Raw genomic sequence first — 16,724 nt, 5'->3', positions numbered from 1 at the left:
GCTTATATCTTTAATAAGCTTGTTAATATTACAGGGATCTGTCTCCTTAAAAACAGCCTGAACATATCTCCAGAATGAAGCCATGAATCATAAATAACGTTTTATTATAGTCATTTCATCTTTTTGTATTCTATCTTTATTCTTTTTATTTATTATACAGTTATTCAAAATAAAATGAAAAAGACCTATGACACTTGCATGCTCAATCCTTTTTCTCTTCTATCTGTTTTCTTTTTATTTATTATATTATTTAAAAGCCCTTGCTACGTGTACTGCGTTTAAGCTAACTGAGACTTGTTATAGCACTTATATAATATTGCTCTTTTGTTGTTTTTGATTGCTTCCAGTGTCCTCATTTGTCACAAGTCACTTTGGATAAAAGCGCCTGCTAAATGAATAAATGTAAATGTAAAGAGGCCATTGTTAAGATTATTTCAAGGCTTCAATCTCTGTACATTTGTCTCTCGAGCAAATGCACTTGATTCACTTCCTCTTTTACACATACACACTGTGCCCATGCTATTTTGGGTGAGAAACTGAAACCACCCCTAAACAGCTAGACGAATGCAAATGCACATTTTACACCTTACAATCAACAATTATATTTCTTTCCTACCCATATAAGGTATAATATCACTCCTGGACACTCTGAATGGGTGTCTGAGACATCCGGGCTGATGTTGTTTGTGTAAATATGACCTGAATAAAGTTAAGAATGCTTCAGTAGTGCACCAACTACTATAATATAACACTAAGATTATTGGACCATGATGATTTCAGTTTTTCTGCTCCAAATTGTAATTCATGTGTTACCGAGTCTTTGTAATTATTTGTGCAATTTCTGAGTGATATATTTTTTTCAATTCCGAATTTTGCATTGAGGTTTTAATTGCTTTTGAGTAGCCTGCATTACGGGACCAACATCTGATCATTTCTGTTCAATGCACATGAAATCTACTCATTACTAAAAAGACAAAGCCTATGTATGATTAAAACCACCTGTGGGACTAATCGGTGTCACATTTCCCATCTTAACAATGTGTCCCGGGTTGAAATAACGGTACAGTGCTGCAATAGTGATAAAGGACAGTGAACTGCAGGCTGACTGGATCGAGTCGCAATGCTTGCTCTTATCTGTGCGTAAGAGGAGCTCAGTGCTGTGCTGATAACGCAGGTTTAGTATAAAAAACAAGAGTGTCAGGCCGTGATAAAAAGAACCGGTTACTGTGTGCCGAACAACACCAGTGCAGTTTGCACACTAAAAAAACACCTACAACTGAGCACCTGTTGAATGCACTTCACATAATGAACATGCATAGTTGATAAAAGTGTTTTAGACCCATTAAACATCATATTATTTCCTACTCGAGCCTAAAAGTCAGGCTGCATGTAAGGATGTATGTTAAAAGCCTGAGTGCCTCAAACAGTCATGAATGTCTTCACTCAGGCTCCTCCCAGTAAACAACTCTTTTTGGCGCTCCACCTCCAAATAGTAAAAGAGTAAACACACTGTGAATCAGCTTATCGGATGAGATGCACGTAAATGTCCATGGTGTCCGCTAAAAATTGTTTTGGTCGAAAAAACCACCTGGAAAGGAGGATAGACCTTTAGGGACTGTTACGCAGAACAGTGATGCATTTGTAATGTAAATGGATGGCAAAAATGAGGAGTGACAGATTGAAAATAGTTTTTGTGTTGTGTCTTGCTTTCGTCTCTATAGGTGGACAACATTTTGAAAGTAAAGGTAAGAAAAGCGACTCTGTCTTTTAAATGTCTTTTAATTATTTTCATTATGAAGTAACATGCATGTTTCAAGACTTTCCAGATTTAAGGCAAAAAAATGTGGAGGTATAATTAAAAACAGTTTATATAAGATTTTTTAATCAATAGGCTACCGTTTCTGATGCTTACCAAGGCTGCATTTATTTAATAAAAAAAACAGCCAAAACTGTAAAAATATTATTACAATTTAAAATAACTGCTAAAGTAAAAAAAGGTCATTTATTCCTGTGATGCAAAGCTTAATTTTCAGCCACAATCACTTTTTTTTCAGTACAACATGATCCTTCGTAAAAAATGTATTATGCTGATTTGTGCCTCAAGAAACATTTCCGATAATTATCAGTGTTGAAAATATTTATAAGGTCGCAAAAGATTTCTATTTCTATTTCATTCATCTGGTTTCCAGAAAAGTATTAAAGGGCTAGCTCACCTTCCCCATTGACTTGCAGCATTGTTTTTTTTCATATGGAAGTCAATGGAGACCAGCAACTGAAGTTGAACAGTCCCTTAAACAGCAAAAACCTTTCAACATTGATACTAAGAACCATTATTAATAACTGAGCACTAATAATAACTGAGCACCAACAAACAAAATAAAAAATGCATGAAATATGCAATTTGTTAATACATACAGTATGATGTAATTAATAGCTTTTAAATATTTTATATTTGTGTTGACCTGTGCTATATTTGTGTACTTGTGCGTAATGCTTGCAACATAATGTGCTCTGATTATTCAGTGGCCCAGTTACTGCGAGACGAATCAGAAGATATTAAATGTTTTGTGGAGGTGAAGGATCTCACTTGCTTTTGGGAAGAGGAGAGGAATAGTTTACCTGATCAGTATACCTTCACATATTCATACGAGTAAGTGATTGATTAGTGCTTTGAGGCTCAAGGCAAAGATTGATATATTTTTTTTCAAATGTATTTTGTTTTTAATTATCCTTAGAAACTGATATAAAAATTACTGTCTCTTTAAAGACAGCATAAAATGTTATTCACGACATTTGTTTTCATGATTTCTTATTTTTACATGTCTTCAGGAATAAGATCAAGGATTGTGTGGTTTCATCTCTGTCTTTACTGGCCAGTAACAAAACCGTCTTCTTCTGCAAACTGCCCAAAACCCCTTTCTTCACGACGCTTGATGTGAAAGTTTCTCGTGATCGCCGGATGCTCTACAGTCGAAGCCTTAACGCTGAGAATTTCAGTAAGTCTTTTAATGCATTACTAAGCATCCTCACTAAGCAGTGCTGGGTAGTAACTGATTATGTGTAATCTGGATTATGTAATCAGATTCCAAAAATGAAGTACTTGTAATTAGATTAAATGATTTTTTTAAATGCACATTATCTGGTTACAGTTACTTTATATTATTTGCACAATAACATTTTAATTCCCTTACTCATTTGTTCCCTTTTTATGATTTATTTTTTTATTGACATGCAGATAAATTTATTGTTGTAGTAAGTGTTTTTTTTTTTTTTTTTAATCTATCTATCTCTTTGTATTTGTATATCTACATGGTGCAAAACAATGTCAAATCTATGCAATAAACGTGTTTGGTCAAAAGTAATTTAAAAGTAATCCAAAAGTAATCTAACTAGATTACCTAAAGTGTGCAATGTAATAGATTACGTTACCAACTACAATATCTGTCATGTAATTTGTAATAAGTGATGGACTACAATTGGTATGTAATCTAGCCAGCACTCTTCTATGAGATGTTTTATAATGCTTTTCCTCTCGCAGTGTTTCTAGATCCTCCCAGAAACCTCACAGTCTTGAGTTCAGGGAAGGAAGGGCAGTTGAACGTGAGCTGGCTGCCTCCTCTACTCAAGTACATGGATGACAGTATGATATATGAGGTCAGATATGCAGAGGAGGGAAGTAACATGGGCAAGGTATTGCACTTCGTGAGACCGTTAGCGCTACTAGAATGAGCTGTTGTGTTTTACTTCTTGTTCAAACTCATCGGTGGTGAATTATCTTTTAAGGTGGAGGTCATAAAGGTCAGCACGATGCTGGTTTTGCTTGGCTTACAGTCGGACACCAGATACAAGGTGTGGGTCCGTGTCAAACCTGATGGTGTTGCCTACAAAGGCTACTGGAGTGCTTGGACCGAGCCTGTGCTTGGAGTCACACAGCCCAGCGGTACATGCGTTTTAATGCTTCTTGTGAAGTACAATCAATGTATGAAAGCTTTGTATCAAGCTTTACAGAATATCATGATGTCAATGTTTATAATCGCTTTTCGCAGAATATAGTTTACATTTTGCAATCCATCAAGCAGTTTTGATACATTCCCACTAAGTATAGTTCAAATCTATTACCATATGTATACTGACATATCGCTCAAGACTTACTGATATAAAAAGGATAATGAAACTTTATTTGGAGTACTTGTGCACAGTGCATTTTTTTTTAATTAAATCTAAAATGTGATAAGGATTATTGATTGAGGAATATTGATGAGGATTGTATGATCTTTGAATAATATCTGTCTTTAAATGCAATATATATTTAAAGTATACTTGCAATAGATCCACTTTAGTACAATCATAAATACTTCAGTATAGATTTAGTTGGACTTCAGCACTACTTCCACTCTATTAAAATGCATTAAGTCCATTTTTCGGTTCAAGTCGGTTTAGCGGATTTTAAGTATATCTGTTTGATACGCCAAAAGTATAATTGCAGGGTATTTTTATAGACATAAATTTGCAAATGCGTTTGTATATTAGTATATTTATTTTTCACTAGAGTTACACCGCCCTACTTCTATATTTATATTTTGCGGCAAAAAAACAAAAAACAAAAAACAAAAAACAGGCAGTTAAGATCTGCTTGAGATTTCATTGGCATGTTTTGAACACTGGGGGGAGCACAAATTAACATATTTTTGATGAAATCCTGGAGCTTTCTGACTCTGCATAGACATCAATGCAACTACCACGTTTAAGGACCAGAAAGGTAGTAAGGACATCGTTAAAATAGTCCATGTGACATCAGTGGTTGAACATAATTTTATGAAGCTACGAGGATATTTTTTGTGTGCAAAGTAAACAAAAATAATGACTTTATTCAACAATTTTTTTCTCTTACGTGTCAGTCTGCATATTCTGGTTCAAATAAATAATGCTGGGCAAAAACTTGAAAGTCATCCTCTCTGTCGAAAACTTCAGACATGTTTTTCCGAAGACTGTTTTTTGCACAGCGTGCGTCGTCTTCTGCTTGTAAACAAGGGGCAGCTCATCCGGGTTCTACAACGGAACATCAGAACACATGCATCGTGGAACTCTCATGAACAAGCAGGGAAGACTGTCATGGGAGAGAAGAAATTGTTGAATAAAGTCGTTATTTTTGTTTTCTTTGTGCACAAAAAGCTTCACAACATACCCATTGATCCACTGATGTCATGTGACATGGACTACTTTAACAATGTCTTTACTGCCTTTCTGGGCATTGACCGTGGTAGTTACATTGCTGAGTTCATCCAAAATATCCTAATTTGTTAATCTTCTAAGATAAACGAAGGTCTTACGGGTTTATGAACCCTGGCTACTTTGATTTGATTGGTCATCTCAATCGACCAGTAATTTGTGTTTCTCTTTTTTTTTCCCAGAGCTGGATCCACTGATCATGCTACTGGTGCTTTTCATCGGACTGATCCTCTGCCTGCTGTCTATGACTGTGATTCTGTCCCACCAAAAGTCAGTTTTCACGAGCACACACCTTAACTAGCTAGACAAATACAGTACTAACATGAGGGACACTTATGTCATCTAATCATAGTTCAATAAAGGCTGATTAAGGTTTGTTGAGTATGTATGGCTGGACAGAGAAACATATAGGCTACTGAAACTATTTCACAAGATGTAGCTGTGGGAAATGTTTATTTAAAAAATTAAACTATTGAAAAATTGAACAGCTTCTTTGTACTTTACAGATTTCTTCTTAAGAAACTCTGGCCTGACATCCCGACACCAGAGCGAAAGTTTCCAGGTCTTTTTACCGTCTACAAAGGGGATTTTAAGGTAATTTATTCTTCTTCTTCTATTTTTAAGAACATCAAACTAGAGATATTTTGAATTTCAATAATATTTCACAACAGTGAACATAGTAACTAGCCAATGTCGATCATTTCAAAATAGCCAAATAATGGCTTATGATTATTGTTTATTATTAAATAATACGTTTTTAGTCAATGAAGGACGATATTTGATGTCAACAGATATGTAGGCTATGGGTAGGAAAGCTGACTGGAACTGAAAAACCATTGAAAAAGAGATCATTACTAGTGCTAGATGTTTAGTAATGAACTGGGTTTCCTCTGCCCTCAGGAGTGGATGAGCCAGAATAATAGCAGCATGTGGGGCAGATCAGTCCATGTGTTCACAGAGGAGCTTCCTTCACCGCTGGAGGTCTTGTCCGAGGTTTCCCTGTCCAGCCACGGGACGTCTCAGAGAGAGGAGAGGAAACCTGTGGAGGAGGACGAGGAGAAGGAGAGCGAGCGTTCGGACTCGGGGTTACCGGACAGATGGCGGGAACCTCCTCAAGCTCACTGGCTCATGGAGCAACTGAGGACGCTTCAAGAAAACCCCCAACCTCTGTCCCAGTCACTGTTACCGCAGTCACATGACACTTACGTCACTCTCAATCAAAACTCCCAAGGAGACGGCGTTCGAGAGGTGGACGATGTCTTTGAGGAGACGTTACCGCTGCAGACGCTCTTCACCACCGCAGGAACGCCGTCCTTGAACACCTCACACTCAGACCTCGGCTCCCTCCAGCAGAGCTCGGGTTCGGGCAGACTGTCGTCACAATCCAGCTTTGAGTATCCCAACCACACGTGGCCCCCCAAAGGGCCGGGATACGCCTACATGGCGGTCGCAGACTCGGGGGTCTCCATGGACTACAGCCCCATGAGCTCCAGCAGGATCGTGGAGCTCGGGAGACACAGGATGTACACAAATGATTACAAAAACGAGATTTTTCTCCATAAGTGGCCGCTCTCCGGTGAACACACTAAATCCGGATCAGACTTCTGCATGGGTCCCATTTGGTAAACCCGCCATACTTGGGGATAGTCTTACCAAAAGTGATTATTATGTTATCATTTGCTCACCTTCATGTCATCAAAACTGTACGACTTTCTTTCATCTGTGGAACATAAGTCGTGGCCTAATGGTTAGAGGGTTGGACTCCCAATCGAAGGGTTGTGGGTTCTAGTCTCGGGCCGGACGGAATTGTGGTTGGGGGCAGTGTATGAACAGCTCTCTCTCCACCTTCAATACCATGACTTAGGTGCCCTTGAGCAAGGCATCGAACCCCAACTGCTCCCCGGGCGCCGCAGCATAAATGGCTGCCCACTGCTCCGGGTGTGTGCTCACAGTGTGTGTGTGTGTGTGTGTGTTCACTGCTCTGTGTGTGTGCATTTCGGATGGGTTAAATGCAGAGCACAAATTCTGAGTATGGGTCACCATACTTGGCTGAATGTCACTTCACTTCACTCACTCATAAAAGAAGATATTTTGAAGAATGTTGGTAACCAGATGCTGGTAGCCATTGACTTCCTTACAATCCATAGTCAAAGGGAACCGAAATGTACAAAACTACTACAAATTCACATCAGGATCTTACTGGACTTTTCAGAAGAAAAAACACTTCATCAGATAAAATAAGCTAGAATTATAGCATAACTATGGCAGCTGTTGATGAAACATTCATGTACACCACTACATTCCAGTGGGGTGTTTTCTTTGAACTTTTTTTGTCTTTAATTTTAGATACTTTAACTGGTGGCACTTTCCACAAATAGGGTTAATTCAGCAGTGAAATTACTTTCTTCTCTTCTCTTTTTTTTTTTTTTTTTTTTTTTGCTTTTTTTCATTTTTTTTTCATTTTTGAAATATTGAACAAATTGGATAATAATTTAATATAAATAATTTCATGAAAAATAGGACATTGTAAATGCATCAACTATCTGTACTCTGAACAATTAAATCATACAAAATGTAAAAATTTTGACATTGTTGAGAAAAAAATTATATAAAATATATATATAAAAAATATCTAAATATTTCAAACCATTGTGGAGTTTATGGATATCTATAAACCAAGCTTACCCATTCCAGCACAATATTTATATCAGGTTTTATATGTAAAGCTTAATTATCACCAATGTTTGTTTTTTGACCTCTTTGTGGAAAGTGCCTGATGACAGTTCATATATCATTCTGTTTTGGGTTTACCCAGTCTGAATCTGTCTTGTAAATTGTACATATATATCTTTTTTTAATGTAAATAACATTTTTCTACTCTGTTTTTGTGGTTTAAGTAAATGCACATCTTTTAGATCTGTAAAACAGTAAAGCCTAGAGGAGGGAGTCAGACTGAATTCTCATTAGACCTTCTTTATAGGTCAGTTCATTCAGATACTTCACCCATCCAATCTTCTTCTGGTGCATTCTGGGAATGCTTGTTTGGTTGATTTGGAACGGACCAGAAGTCACCATCACATTATTGACATTTGCAACTCTTTCTACTCGCAACAATCACTTTCAAAGTTTCATCAGTTTTGTAACACAACATGAAAATGTTTTGGGGAGGTTTGATTAGATCTAGGACAGAGGGCGTTTCATTCAAGAGTGTGCAGTTGATTAAGGAGGACTACACCCTTCCTGAAACACCACTAGCACCCCAAAGTCCAAACTTAACCGGCTTTGGTGGCATTAACTGAAAATATTCAAGTCAATTTTACTTTTGATAAATTATTAGAAAACCATATTTTACTTCTATTAAATAATGTGCACTGATGACTCATTCACAGTAAGAGCAAGACTGTGTATTAATAAAGTACATTTTTTTTAAATATGTGGTACATTTAAATTACTGTACATAGACATCCAGCATCAGTTTTACTTCAGTTTGTCTGCCTTTCTTTCTGTTCTGTGATCCATGAGGTTACACCAAGTTTGTTGAATTTGTGAACTGAGTTAATCAAGATGAATTGGTAATACAATTTTTAGTATGGAAACTTGAAAAAAAAAATATTATAAGAAAAATGTATGCCATTTCTGACCAAAATCACTAAGTGTTGTTTATTTTCACATATGCACTGGTTATAAGATTGAAAACATATGTATTAATCAGTTTCTTATTCACTAATTTTCTATAAGCAATAGAGCTCCTATTTTGTTCTAGAACGAAAAGGATTTTCATTTATAGTGTAAACAGAAGGGATCTCACCCATTTCAGCAAAGTCTTCTCATTTCCACATTTATGACTGTCTGTGTTAAAGGGAGAGTTCATTTGAAAATTAATGACTTACTTTCTTTTGTATAACCTTTTCTTTTGTGTCGCCCAAATTCTGAGATGAAGAATTATTATTTTTTTTTTTTCATAAACGTGTACGAAAACAACTATTTGCAGATACTTGAGCAGAGCTTGAGAAAGTAGGCTACTTCAAAACTGATTGCTACCTCATAAAACAGCTCTTAACTCATGTTTTCTAATCGGGTTTGGGGTTTAAGTTAATGCAAGGGTTTTTATTAAATGCAAAAACCAAAAGTATAGTTATCTAAAGTAGATATACAATCATAAGCTGACATATGTTTCATACTTATGCATTTAGGAGGTGCTTTTATCATACATTTTATGCATTAATCATCTAATAATACCTGATCAAAAAAAATAATAATAACAGAACATGGAATTAAAAAAGGGGGGGGGGGGGGGTCCACTACTTTTAAGGCTACACACCGCACTTCCCTTTAGGACAAAGCATAAAAACTCAACAGCTGATAAGAAACATGGCGGACAACACCGGCGCACGAGCCTGAGTGAAGTGGCGCTTGCGGAGGATCTAATCCTGCTCCTGGATATGGAGAAAAATACCAGCAGAAATACTCCAAGTACGTAATTGGATTTCATGAACGCCCTTTTTGATCATGCAACACTCAGATCACTGTGCAGTTAATTGGATAAACGTGGAAACATTGCAATGCATGCATACATACGTGAACTGTTGTGTGCACAAATACATCTGTCTGATACAACGACATTCGTTTTCCTTTTTTTTATCATTATCATAAGTGTTCTTTGGTTACCTGATACTGCTATTTATAGGCTCTACCTAATAGATTTATGACTTATTGTTTGTTTTGAAGTACCAAACAGTATTCCTATGTTTTTCCTGAAAATAAATAAATAAAAATACTATACTGAACATGGCAGCTGTACTATAACCTGACCTCTTGTGTCTCCAGTCTTCAGAGTAACATGATCCTTCAGAAATCATTATGATATTCTGATTTGCATCTGGATCTGTTTTTGTGTGTGTGCAGGTAAGAAGGTGTCTGCCACCAGTTTGCAGACTGTGGTGAGCTGGTATCAAGGTCACGGTCAGTTTTGCCAGCATGAGCCCGAGCTGCAGGCGGTGAAGCCCACTTGTGGGTCTGTCTACATCTGCACTGTGGCAGTGTGTGGCCGGTCATTGGTTTGTGCAGTACCTGCCCTGGCCTGCAGGAGGCGAGTCCGAGTCAGACCTGGAGGATGGAACTATGGAGAAAGATGAAGAGGACAGGCCTCCAGAGAAAAAAATCTGCTGTCAGTGAGAGTATCAACACCAAAAGTAAGAAAATACAAAACCACAGGCAGCTGCAGGGGATGAATGTCTTACACTGTGTAAAAAAGTAATACAAAAATATTAATAATTCAATAAAGTAAATTCATAATAAAATAAACCTGAAAATCAATCAATTTTGGTTTAGAACACAGTGTTTCGAAAAGTAAAAACTATAAAAAATAAATGAATAACCTTTTTTTTCATTTTATCAATTTAATGAAGGCTCAATAAATTGGAAATGTCACTATACAGCTGCGAGGAACAAAATAAATGTTAAAATATTTACATAATATCAGTGAACACAGTAACTTGAACCAACACAACCATGAAACACTACAACTGAAATAAAAACTAATACTGCAAAAATAAACCAGAAAGCCCTGAAAAACTACAACTCAGTGTTAATTTCGTTGACTAAATATTTTCGTCATTATTTTCGTCACGAATATATTTTTGCTGACGAAAACGAAACGAAAACTAAAATAGAAGGCACTGATGGAGACTAAAACTATGACTAAATTGATTGACATTATCGTCAACGAATAAAGGACGAGACGAAAATAGACTGTGACGAAAATCAAATCAGCAGACGGGAGAGATGGGAGGAATGAGCAAAAGAACCGGCAAAACAGAACAGACTGCATGAGAGAAGAGAACCAATCAGAGCCTGACTCATTGAGACGTGAAGCGAAGGTTTTCAGTTTTTATGAGCTCCCGGGAAGTCGGCATTCGAAGAGGTGATGGGGACTTTAAGCAACAGCCTCTGGTGGAACGGCAACGCCATTCTGGCGTTGTATTGCGCCTGCGCGAATTTAACTGCTACTTTGTGACGTTCTAATTTAACTGTCTACTACGGGAGAACAGCTGATTTGCCAGAGTCGCTACAACGTGAGAGGTTAGGTAAATAAATGTTATGTTTTTAGACTTATTTACATCATACAATATTAAAAACTCCTCTTCTGACAAAAGATTGTCATTTAACGCCAAAAGCAATCCTTCTCTTGCTTTTTTAAATTATATATTTTTTTGGATCTCAATAAATGACTTAATGCTGCGTTGCGCTGTTCTGTTTTACCGTTGCTTAGTGACTTTTACGTTCTTGGCTACAGCGGTGTGACGGCAAACTTCCGGTCGCCGTAGCCGTTCCATTCGCAGCTGTTGCTTAAAGTCCCTACTGTCTAAAAGAGCGACAAAATGTCCACAGCTCACTTCACGTTTGACGACGAACAAAACAAAACAAAGTGTAAAGCACGCAGAGCGCTCATTCGTGGCAAGAACACAACCAATTTGAAAAGACATTTACAGACGAGCCACCCGGACATTTTCTCAAATGTAATTTTACAACGATGTTCTTTTGTTTATTGAGCTAAGCAAAATTGGAATAGTGCAGTGCGTAGATGTTGTAGCATTAAATATTACGAACTGAAAAGTACTGTAAAATAGCCCCTTCTTCAAATTAGATGCGAGCACAATACTAATACGTAATACCATGATAAATACATTTGATTAATACTAATGTTTAGTATATTTTATAATGTTCTACTTGTTGACAATATCACAAATATTTCTATATTAGTCATGTGAAACATGAATGTTCACATCCTATCATTATACATACAAATCTAGCAATATTGTAGTATTTAAAACATACAATATTGCTAGACAAATGAATACCTTATAAAATCTTGTTACTTTTTTTATCCACCTAGCTGCCAACTTATTAAATATTTACTTTAAATGTATGCACTTATTGTTCAGCTCAGCTGTAAACTTTAAGGTCCTGGACCTAACTTTATTTTTCTTTTATTGATGGTCAATTGGCAGCTAGTTATTGTTTACATTATCATGACAGTGTTTGTTGCTGCATAAAAGCTTTTGAATCGAAATAAAGACACAGTTGTGTTGAAATAAAGTTGAATTTGTGTTTTATATATTTTGGTTAAGTTTGTTTCCTATACCAGCTGTAAAAAATTGTCTAGTAAATCTGTTATTGATTTTAGTCTTATTTTAGTCGACTAAAATACCAAGCAATTTTAGTCGACTAAAATACCAAGCAATTTTAGTCGACTAAAATAAGACTAAAATTAAAACAAATCAGATGACTAAAACTTGACTAAAACTAAAAAGAATTATAGTCAAAAGACTAAGACTAAAACTAAATTAAAATTTCGTGTCAAAATTAACACTGCTACAACTAATGTGAATCTATAAAAGTTGTAAATTGTACATTTATGTTAATTGAGATTCTTACTATTATTATTAATGTAAATTGATATTAGATTGGTATTTCTTTACAGCTTCGAAAAAGCAGCTTGCAAAAACTTCTGTGTCAGACAAAAGAAAAACGTTTTGCAAAAACGTGGGTGAGCAAATGATGACAGAATTTCCATTTTTGGGTGAACTATCCCTTTAAAACCCTTTTGAAACACCTGATATGCAAAATAACAAATTTGACTGCAAACGGTCAAATGAAGGGACATGCTTTGACAATGGTCACCTGGACGTTCCCTTTCTGTGGCGTATCCTTAGGGAACTCATTTACATGTCAACACATACAATGGAAATCAAGCAATGGAAGCAATAAGGAATTCATGTGCCTTATAATACTACACTTTAAAGAGCCACACAGATGGGAAATCAAAAATTACCTGTATTACAGTGTATGATGTAGCTGTCCATCAGTGTAAACAATGTGCAAAGTAATTAAACAAAAAAGTACACGATTTATAAAGTTATTGGCTTCTAAAGTAAGGAGTCGACTCTGAATCGCTGAAACGAGTCATTATAGATTTCAAATATTTTGCCCATCTCTATGTACGTCACTAGGAACACTTTGCATAATAATCTCCGCCTACCGTCTTGGGAGAAACGGAACTCTGACGCGCGGCTTGAATACACACACACAGAAGAAAAAGCAGCGAGACTGTTCAAGTTTTTTATTTTACTGTTTGCTTAGCGATGAGAGGAATAAGACATAATTCACCCCAAACAGATGTTAATGCATAGTTTACCATGGAGGTGTGTGCGGAAAAACCAATCAAACCTGACTATGTTAGTTGACCAATCAGAACACAGTATGCTACCGAAAGGCGGGGTTTAAGGAAACTGAATCTTTTGAACAGCTTCGTGCGAACCGTTTGGGGATCTCTGAGAATTGGGGTAATTTTAAAATGATATTTTGACAAAATGACAATGTTTTTTAACCTTGGATGGATTTAAACCTAATGTACAGGACTTATAAACAGTGATAGGAAGCTTATAATTTTCATCTTACTGGCTCTTTAACAATAACTGGATTCTTCTCTAGGGCTGTGTTTGGATCGGAGCAGTGTCGTACTGTTTAATGCACACTGCGCAGCAGGGGCGTCGCTAGGCCCTTTTTAGGGGGGCTTCAGCCCCCCTAAACTTATGCCCAGCCCCCCTAAAAAATTATTTGATTAATTAATTAGTGATCGCTTCAGTCCCCTTTAAAATCTCATTTGAGACGGTGGCAAGCTGCATCAAGTTCCGGCTCCTCCCCTGATCTGAGTCTGCATGGATTCAGCGCGTTTTTCAATCCCCAGGGGCGCCGAGCAGAGCGAACATCAGAGAGTACAAGGTGTGTGTGTGTGTGTGTGTGTGTGTGTGTGCGTGTGGTGTGTGTGTTCTCGCATCCAATACCAGTACGTCTTCGCTGCTTTCACTTTCAGCCTTTATCACAGTGTGACAGATGTTTTTTCTTCCAACAAAAATGAAGCGATTAACACCCATGAAAACATACTTTAGAAAACGATCATGATTTATTTTAATTTACTTTTTGAAATTGAAAACATATTATTGTGTATTTCGGCATTACATTATGCAGCCATGCAAAATAAATTATTAACGACACACGTCATTGTCTGAAAGTACTAAATGGCACAGAGAGAGAAACATCATGTGGAGTTATTTTGTTTTCTATTATTAAACATAATTTTGTATTAAGTAATAATTAATCATTAGTGTATCATGATACATATATTAGAGTAAGAGTAAAGGGATCTGTGATTTTTTTTTTAAACATATTGCCAATAGACAATTACATTAATACATGTTTTGTCTATATTCTTAATGAATATTAGCTGGTTAGTTAAATGATTTGAAATGAAATAAATGTTCAGGGGCTGACTTGATGTATAACCAACCGTATTGTTGATTATAAAGGCTAAAAAGCTAAAAATTAATAATAATAATAATAATAATAATAATATAATTTATATTTCATTGTAGATGGATATACAACATTTTTTGATGTAGTGCGGGAGTAGGTCTGCAAATGAGCAACAGTCAGGTGAGAATAGAACAGACAGCCTCACACACACACACACAATACCACTGTGTTCCCAAGATTCATTGCAGTCATTGAACCCTTATGTTGTTTTAATTTTCTGCCAATTTCCACGTACATTTCATAAGAAAAAGCAGTGGTATCATCAAAGGATAAACATGAATGTCCTAATACTGAATCAGGAAGTCTTTATTGTAAAAAAAAAAAAAAAAAAAAAAAAAAATCTACATTCCCAATTCAAAATTTTCCAGTGACTGGTCACATCTAAAAAACTGTATTAGTTTTTTTTTACAGTGTTATATATGGCTCAGTCAGTACTCCTACTCCCATATATGAAATACAGGGAATACAATGGAATAGTGGATTGCAATAAGGTTAGTAGTATACAACCCTACCCTAATAGTAAAATAATATTTTTTAATCATACCCTTATTGGGGGCTGAGCCCCCCTAAAATCAAAATCTTAGAATCGCCCCTGCTGCGCAGCATACACTGCAAACAAAACACGTTATGCAATACTTTTCAACTATCATTTCCATCTCAGTCCATCTCAGAAAGAAAAATTTATTTTGCATTTTTAGCCCAAAGGCATGTAAAAAATGACTATTAAATAGTTAATTGCAGACTAAATTACTGAATTTTGAGTCAAGAGTTGTCTTTTTTTTGTGCAATTCTACAAATTACAAAAAAAATTGTTAAACACATTTTATTTAAAATAAGCATGAAAATCATAGATTATTTTAGTATTTATTGTAGTTGCTTTCATTTAAAATGTTATTATTTAAACTCAGTTTAAATAACATGTAAATACATTTAGCAAAATATATCTTTTTCTTAAGATTTTTTGGGTGTAGCTCAAGTAAACAGCATAAAGGCAATAATACAAAGTAGTGTCTCAACCTTTTTGACTCCAAGCCCCCCAAGACAATCAGAAGACCTTCCAAAATTTCTAGTATTTCTTCTGTATTGATGAAGCGGCTTGTTTTTGTTTTTTAATGAATTTTTTAATGAATTTAATGAAATATATATATTCTTTCTGTCTGTTTCAAGGATTGTCAAATTGTTTGAAACTTTTTGTCAAAGAGTTTGAAACTTTTCCAATACAAATGAATGAAGATCATTTACAGTTTTATTTTAGTGAGTTAAGTGGCCAGGGGTTGCAAAAAAGCACCATACAAATACAATAAAAATAATTGCCAAAATTGTATTAGACGATAAAAAGAACATTTATATACAGTTTCTTCTTTCCAGTTTACATAAATATACAATAAAAACAAATCTAAAGATTTTCTCTCTCTTAGTGTTCAGTTGTAGTTTTTTCAGTATTTCGTTTTTATTTTAGTTTTAGTATTTTATTGCTGCAAAGTTGATGTGTTTGCTAGTGATTAGTGCCTAGTAATGTTTTCAGTTTAATGAGCCTCCGTGTACAGTATACGTGTGGTATAATGGGATGGTTCAGTCTCGTCAGTGAGATCACACTCATCAACTGACCTGTCCTGTATTTCAGCTCTTAAACATGACTCACCAGGCACTCATAGTGTGCTCTGAAACTGTTTAACCACGTTTAACTACTTCCTTATGAGTTTTGTGTTTAAGTTTAGCTAGTTTCAGTAATATAAGATGTTTTGAGGATGTTGATCTTTTAAAGCAGTGATGTTCTGAAGAAACTCTGTTGATATGTTTAATGATTTCAGATCTGGCTGAGAAGCAGTTATTGGATCCCAGTGATGAAATGTACAGTTCGAGAGAGCTTCAGCAATCTCTCAGTAGATCAGTCAGTGTGGACCTAGAGTTCTCCCCACATGAAACAGAAGTGACAGCAAAGGCATCTATAATGTTGCAAGAGATTTCGGTTTCAGATAAATGCTGTTCATAAACTTTCATATTCATCAAAGAATCCTGAAAAATAAAATGTATCATGATTTTCACAAAAAAACATAATATGTTTCTTGAGCAGCAAATCTACATATTAGACTGATTTCTGAAGGATCATGTGACACTAA

At 35.8% G+C, this 16,724-nt stretch overlaps 1 protein-coding gene across 2 annotated transcripts; it reads left to right on the top strand.

Annotated features, from left to right (window-relative positions):
- Positions 1 to 1,051: 1,051 nt before the first annotated feature.
- On the top strand, positions 1,052 to 16,621 carry LOC113050658 (erythropoietin receptor-like). Of its 2 annotated transcripts, XR_003276799.1 has the most exons (10): positions 1,052 to 1,745; positions 2,524 to 2,650; positions 2,830 to 2,996; positions 3,539 to 3,690; positions 3,784 to 3,940; positions 5,412 to 5,499; positions 5,736 to 5,823; positions 6,130 to 6,887; positions 10,135 to 10,421; positions 16,416 to 16,621. XR_003276799.1 is itself a non-coding variant. In XM_026213867.1 (8 exons), exons 1-8 carry the CDS (start codon positions 1,655 to 1,657, stop codon positions 6,853 to 6,855), a joined length of 1,596 nt encoding a protein of 531 aa, XP_026069652.1. In that variant the 5' UTR covers positions 1,335 to 1,654; the 3' UTR covers positions 6,856 to 7,011. The 2 variants fall into 2 exon arrangements, 1 of the variants encoding a protein (XP_026069652.1); XM_026213867.1 differs by lacking the exons at positions 10,135 to 10,421; positions 16,416 to 16,621 and having other exon boundaries at positions 1,335 to 1,745; positions 6,130 to 7,011.
- The last annotated feature ends 103 nt before the right edge of the window (positions 16,622 to 16,724 follow it).

Source organism: Carassius auratus, chromosome 3 (assembly GCF_003368295.1).
Source record: "Carassius auratus strain Wakin chromosome 3, ASM336829v1, whole genome shotgun sequence".
Lineage (NCBI taxonomy): Eukaryota > Metazoa > Chordata > Actinopteri > Cypriniformes > Cyprinidae > Carassius > Carassius auratus.
The sequence above is the reverse complement of the archived record's forward strand: the minus strand, read 5'-3'. Positions and strand labels throughout refer to the sequence as shown.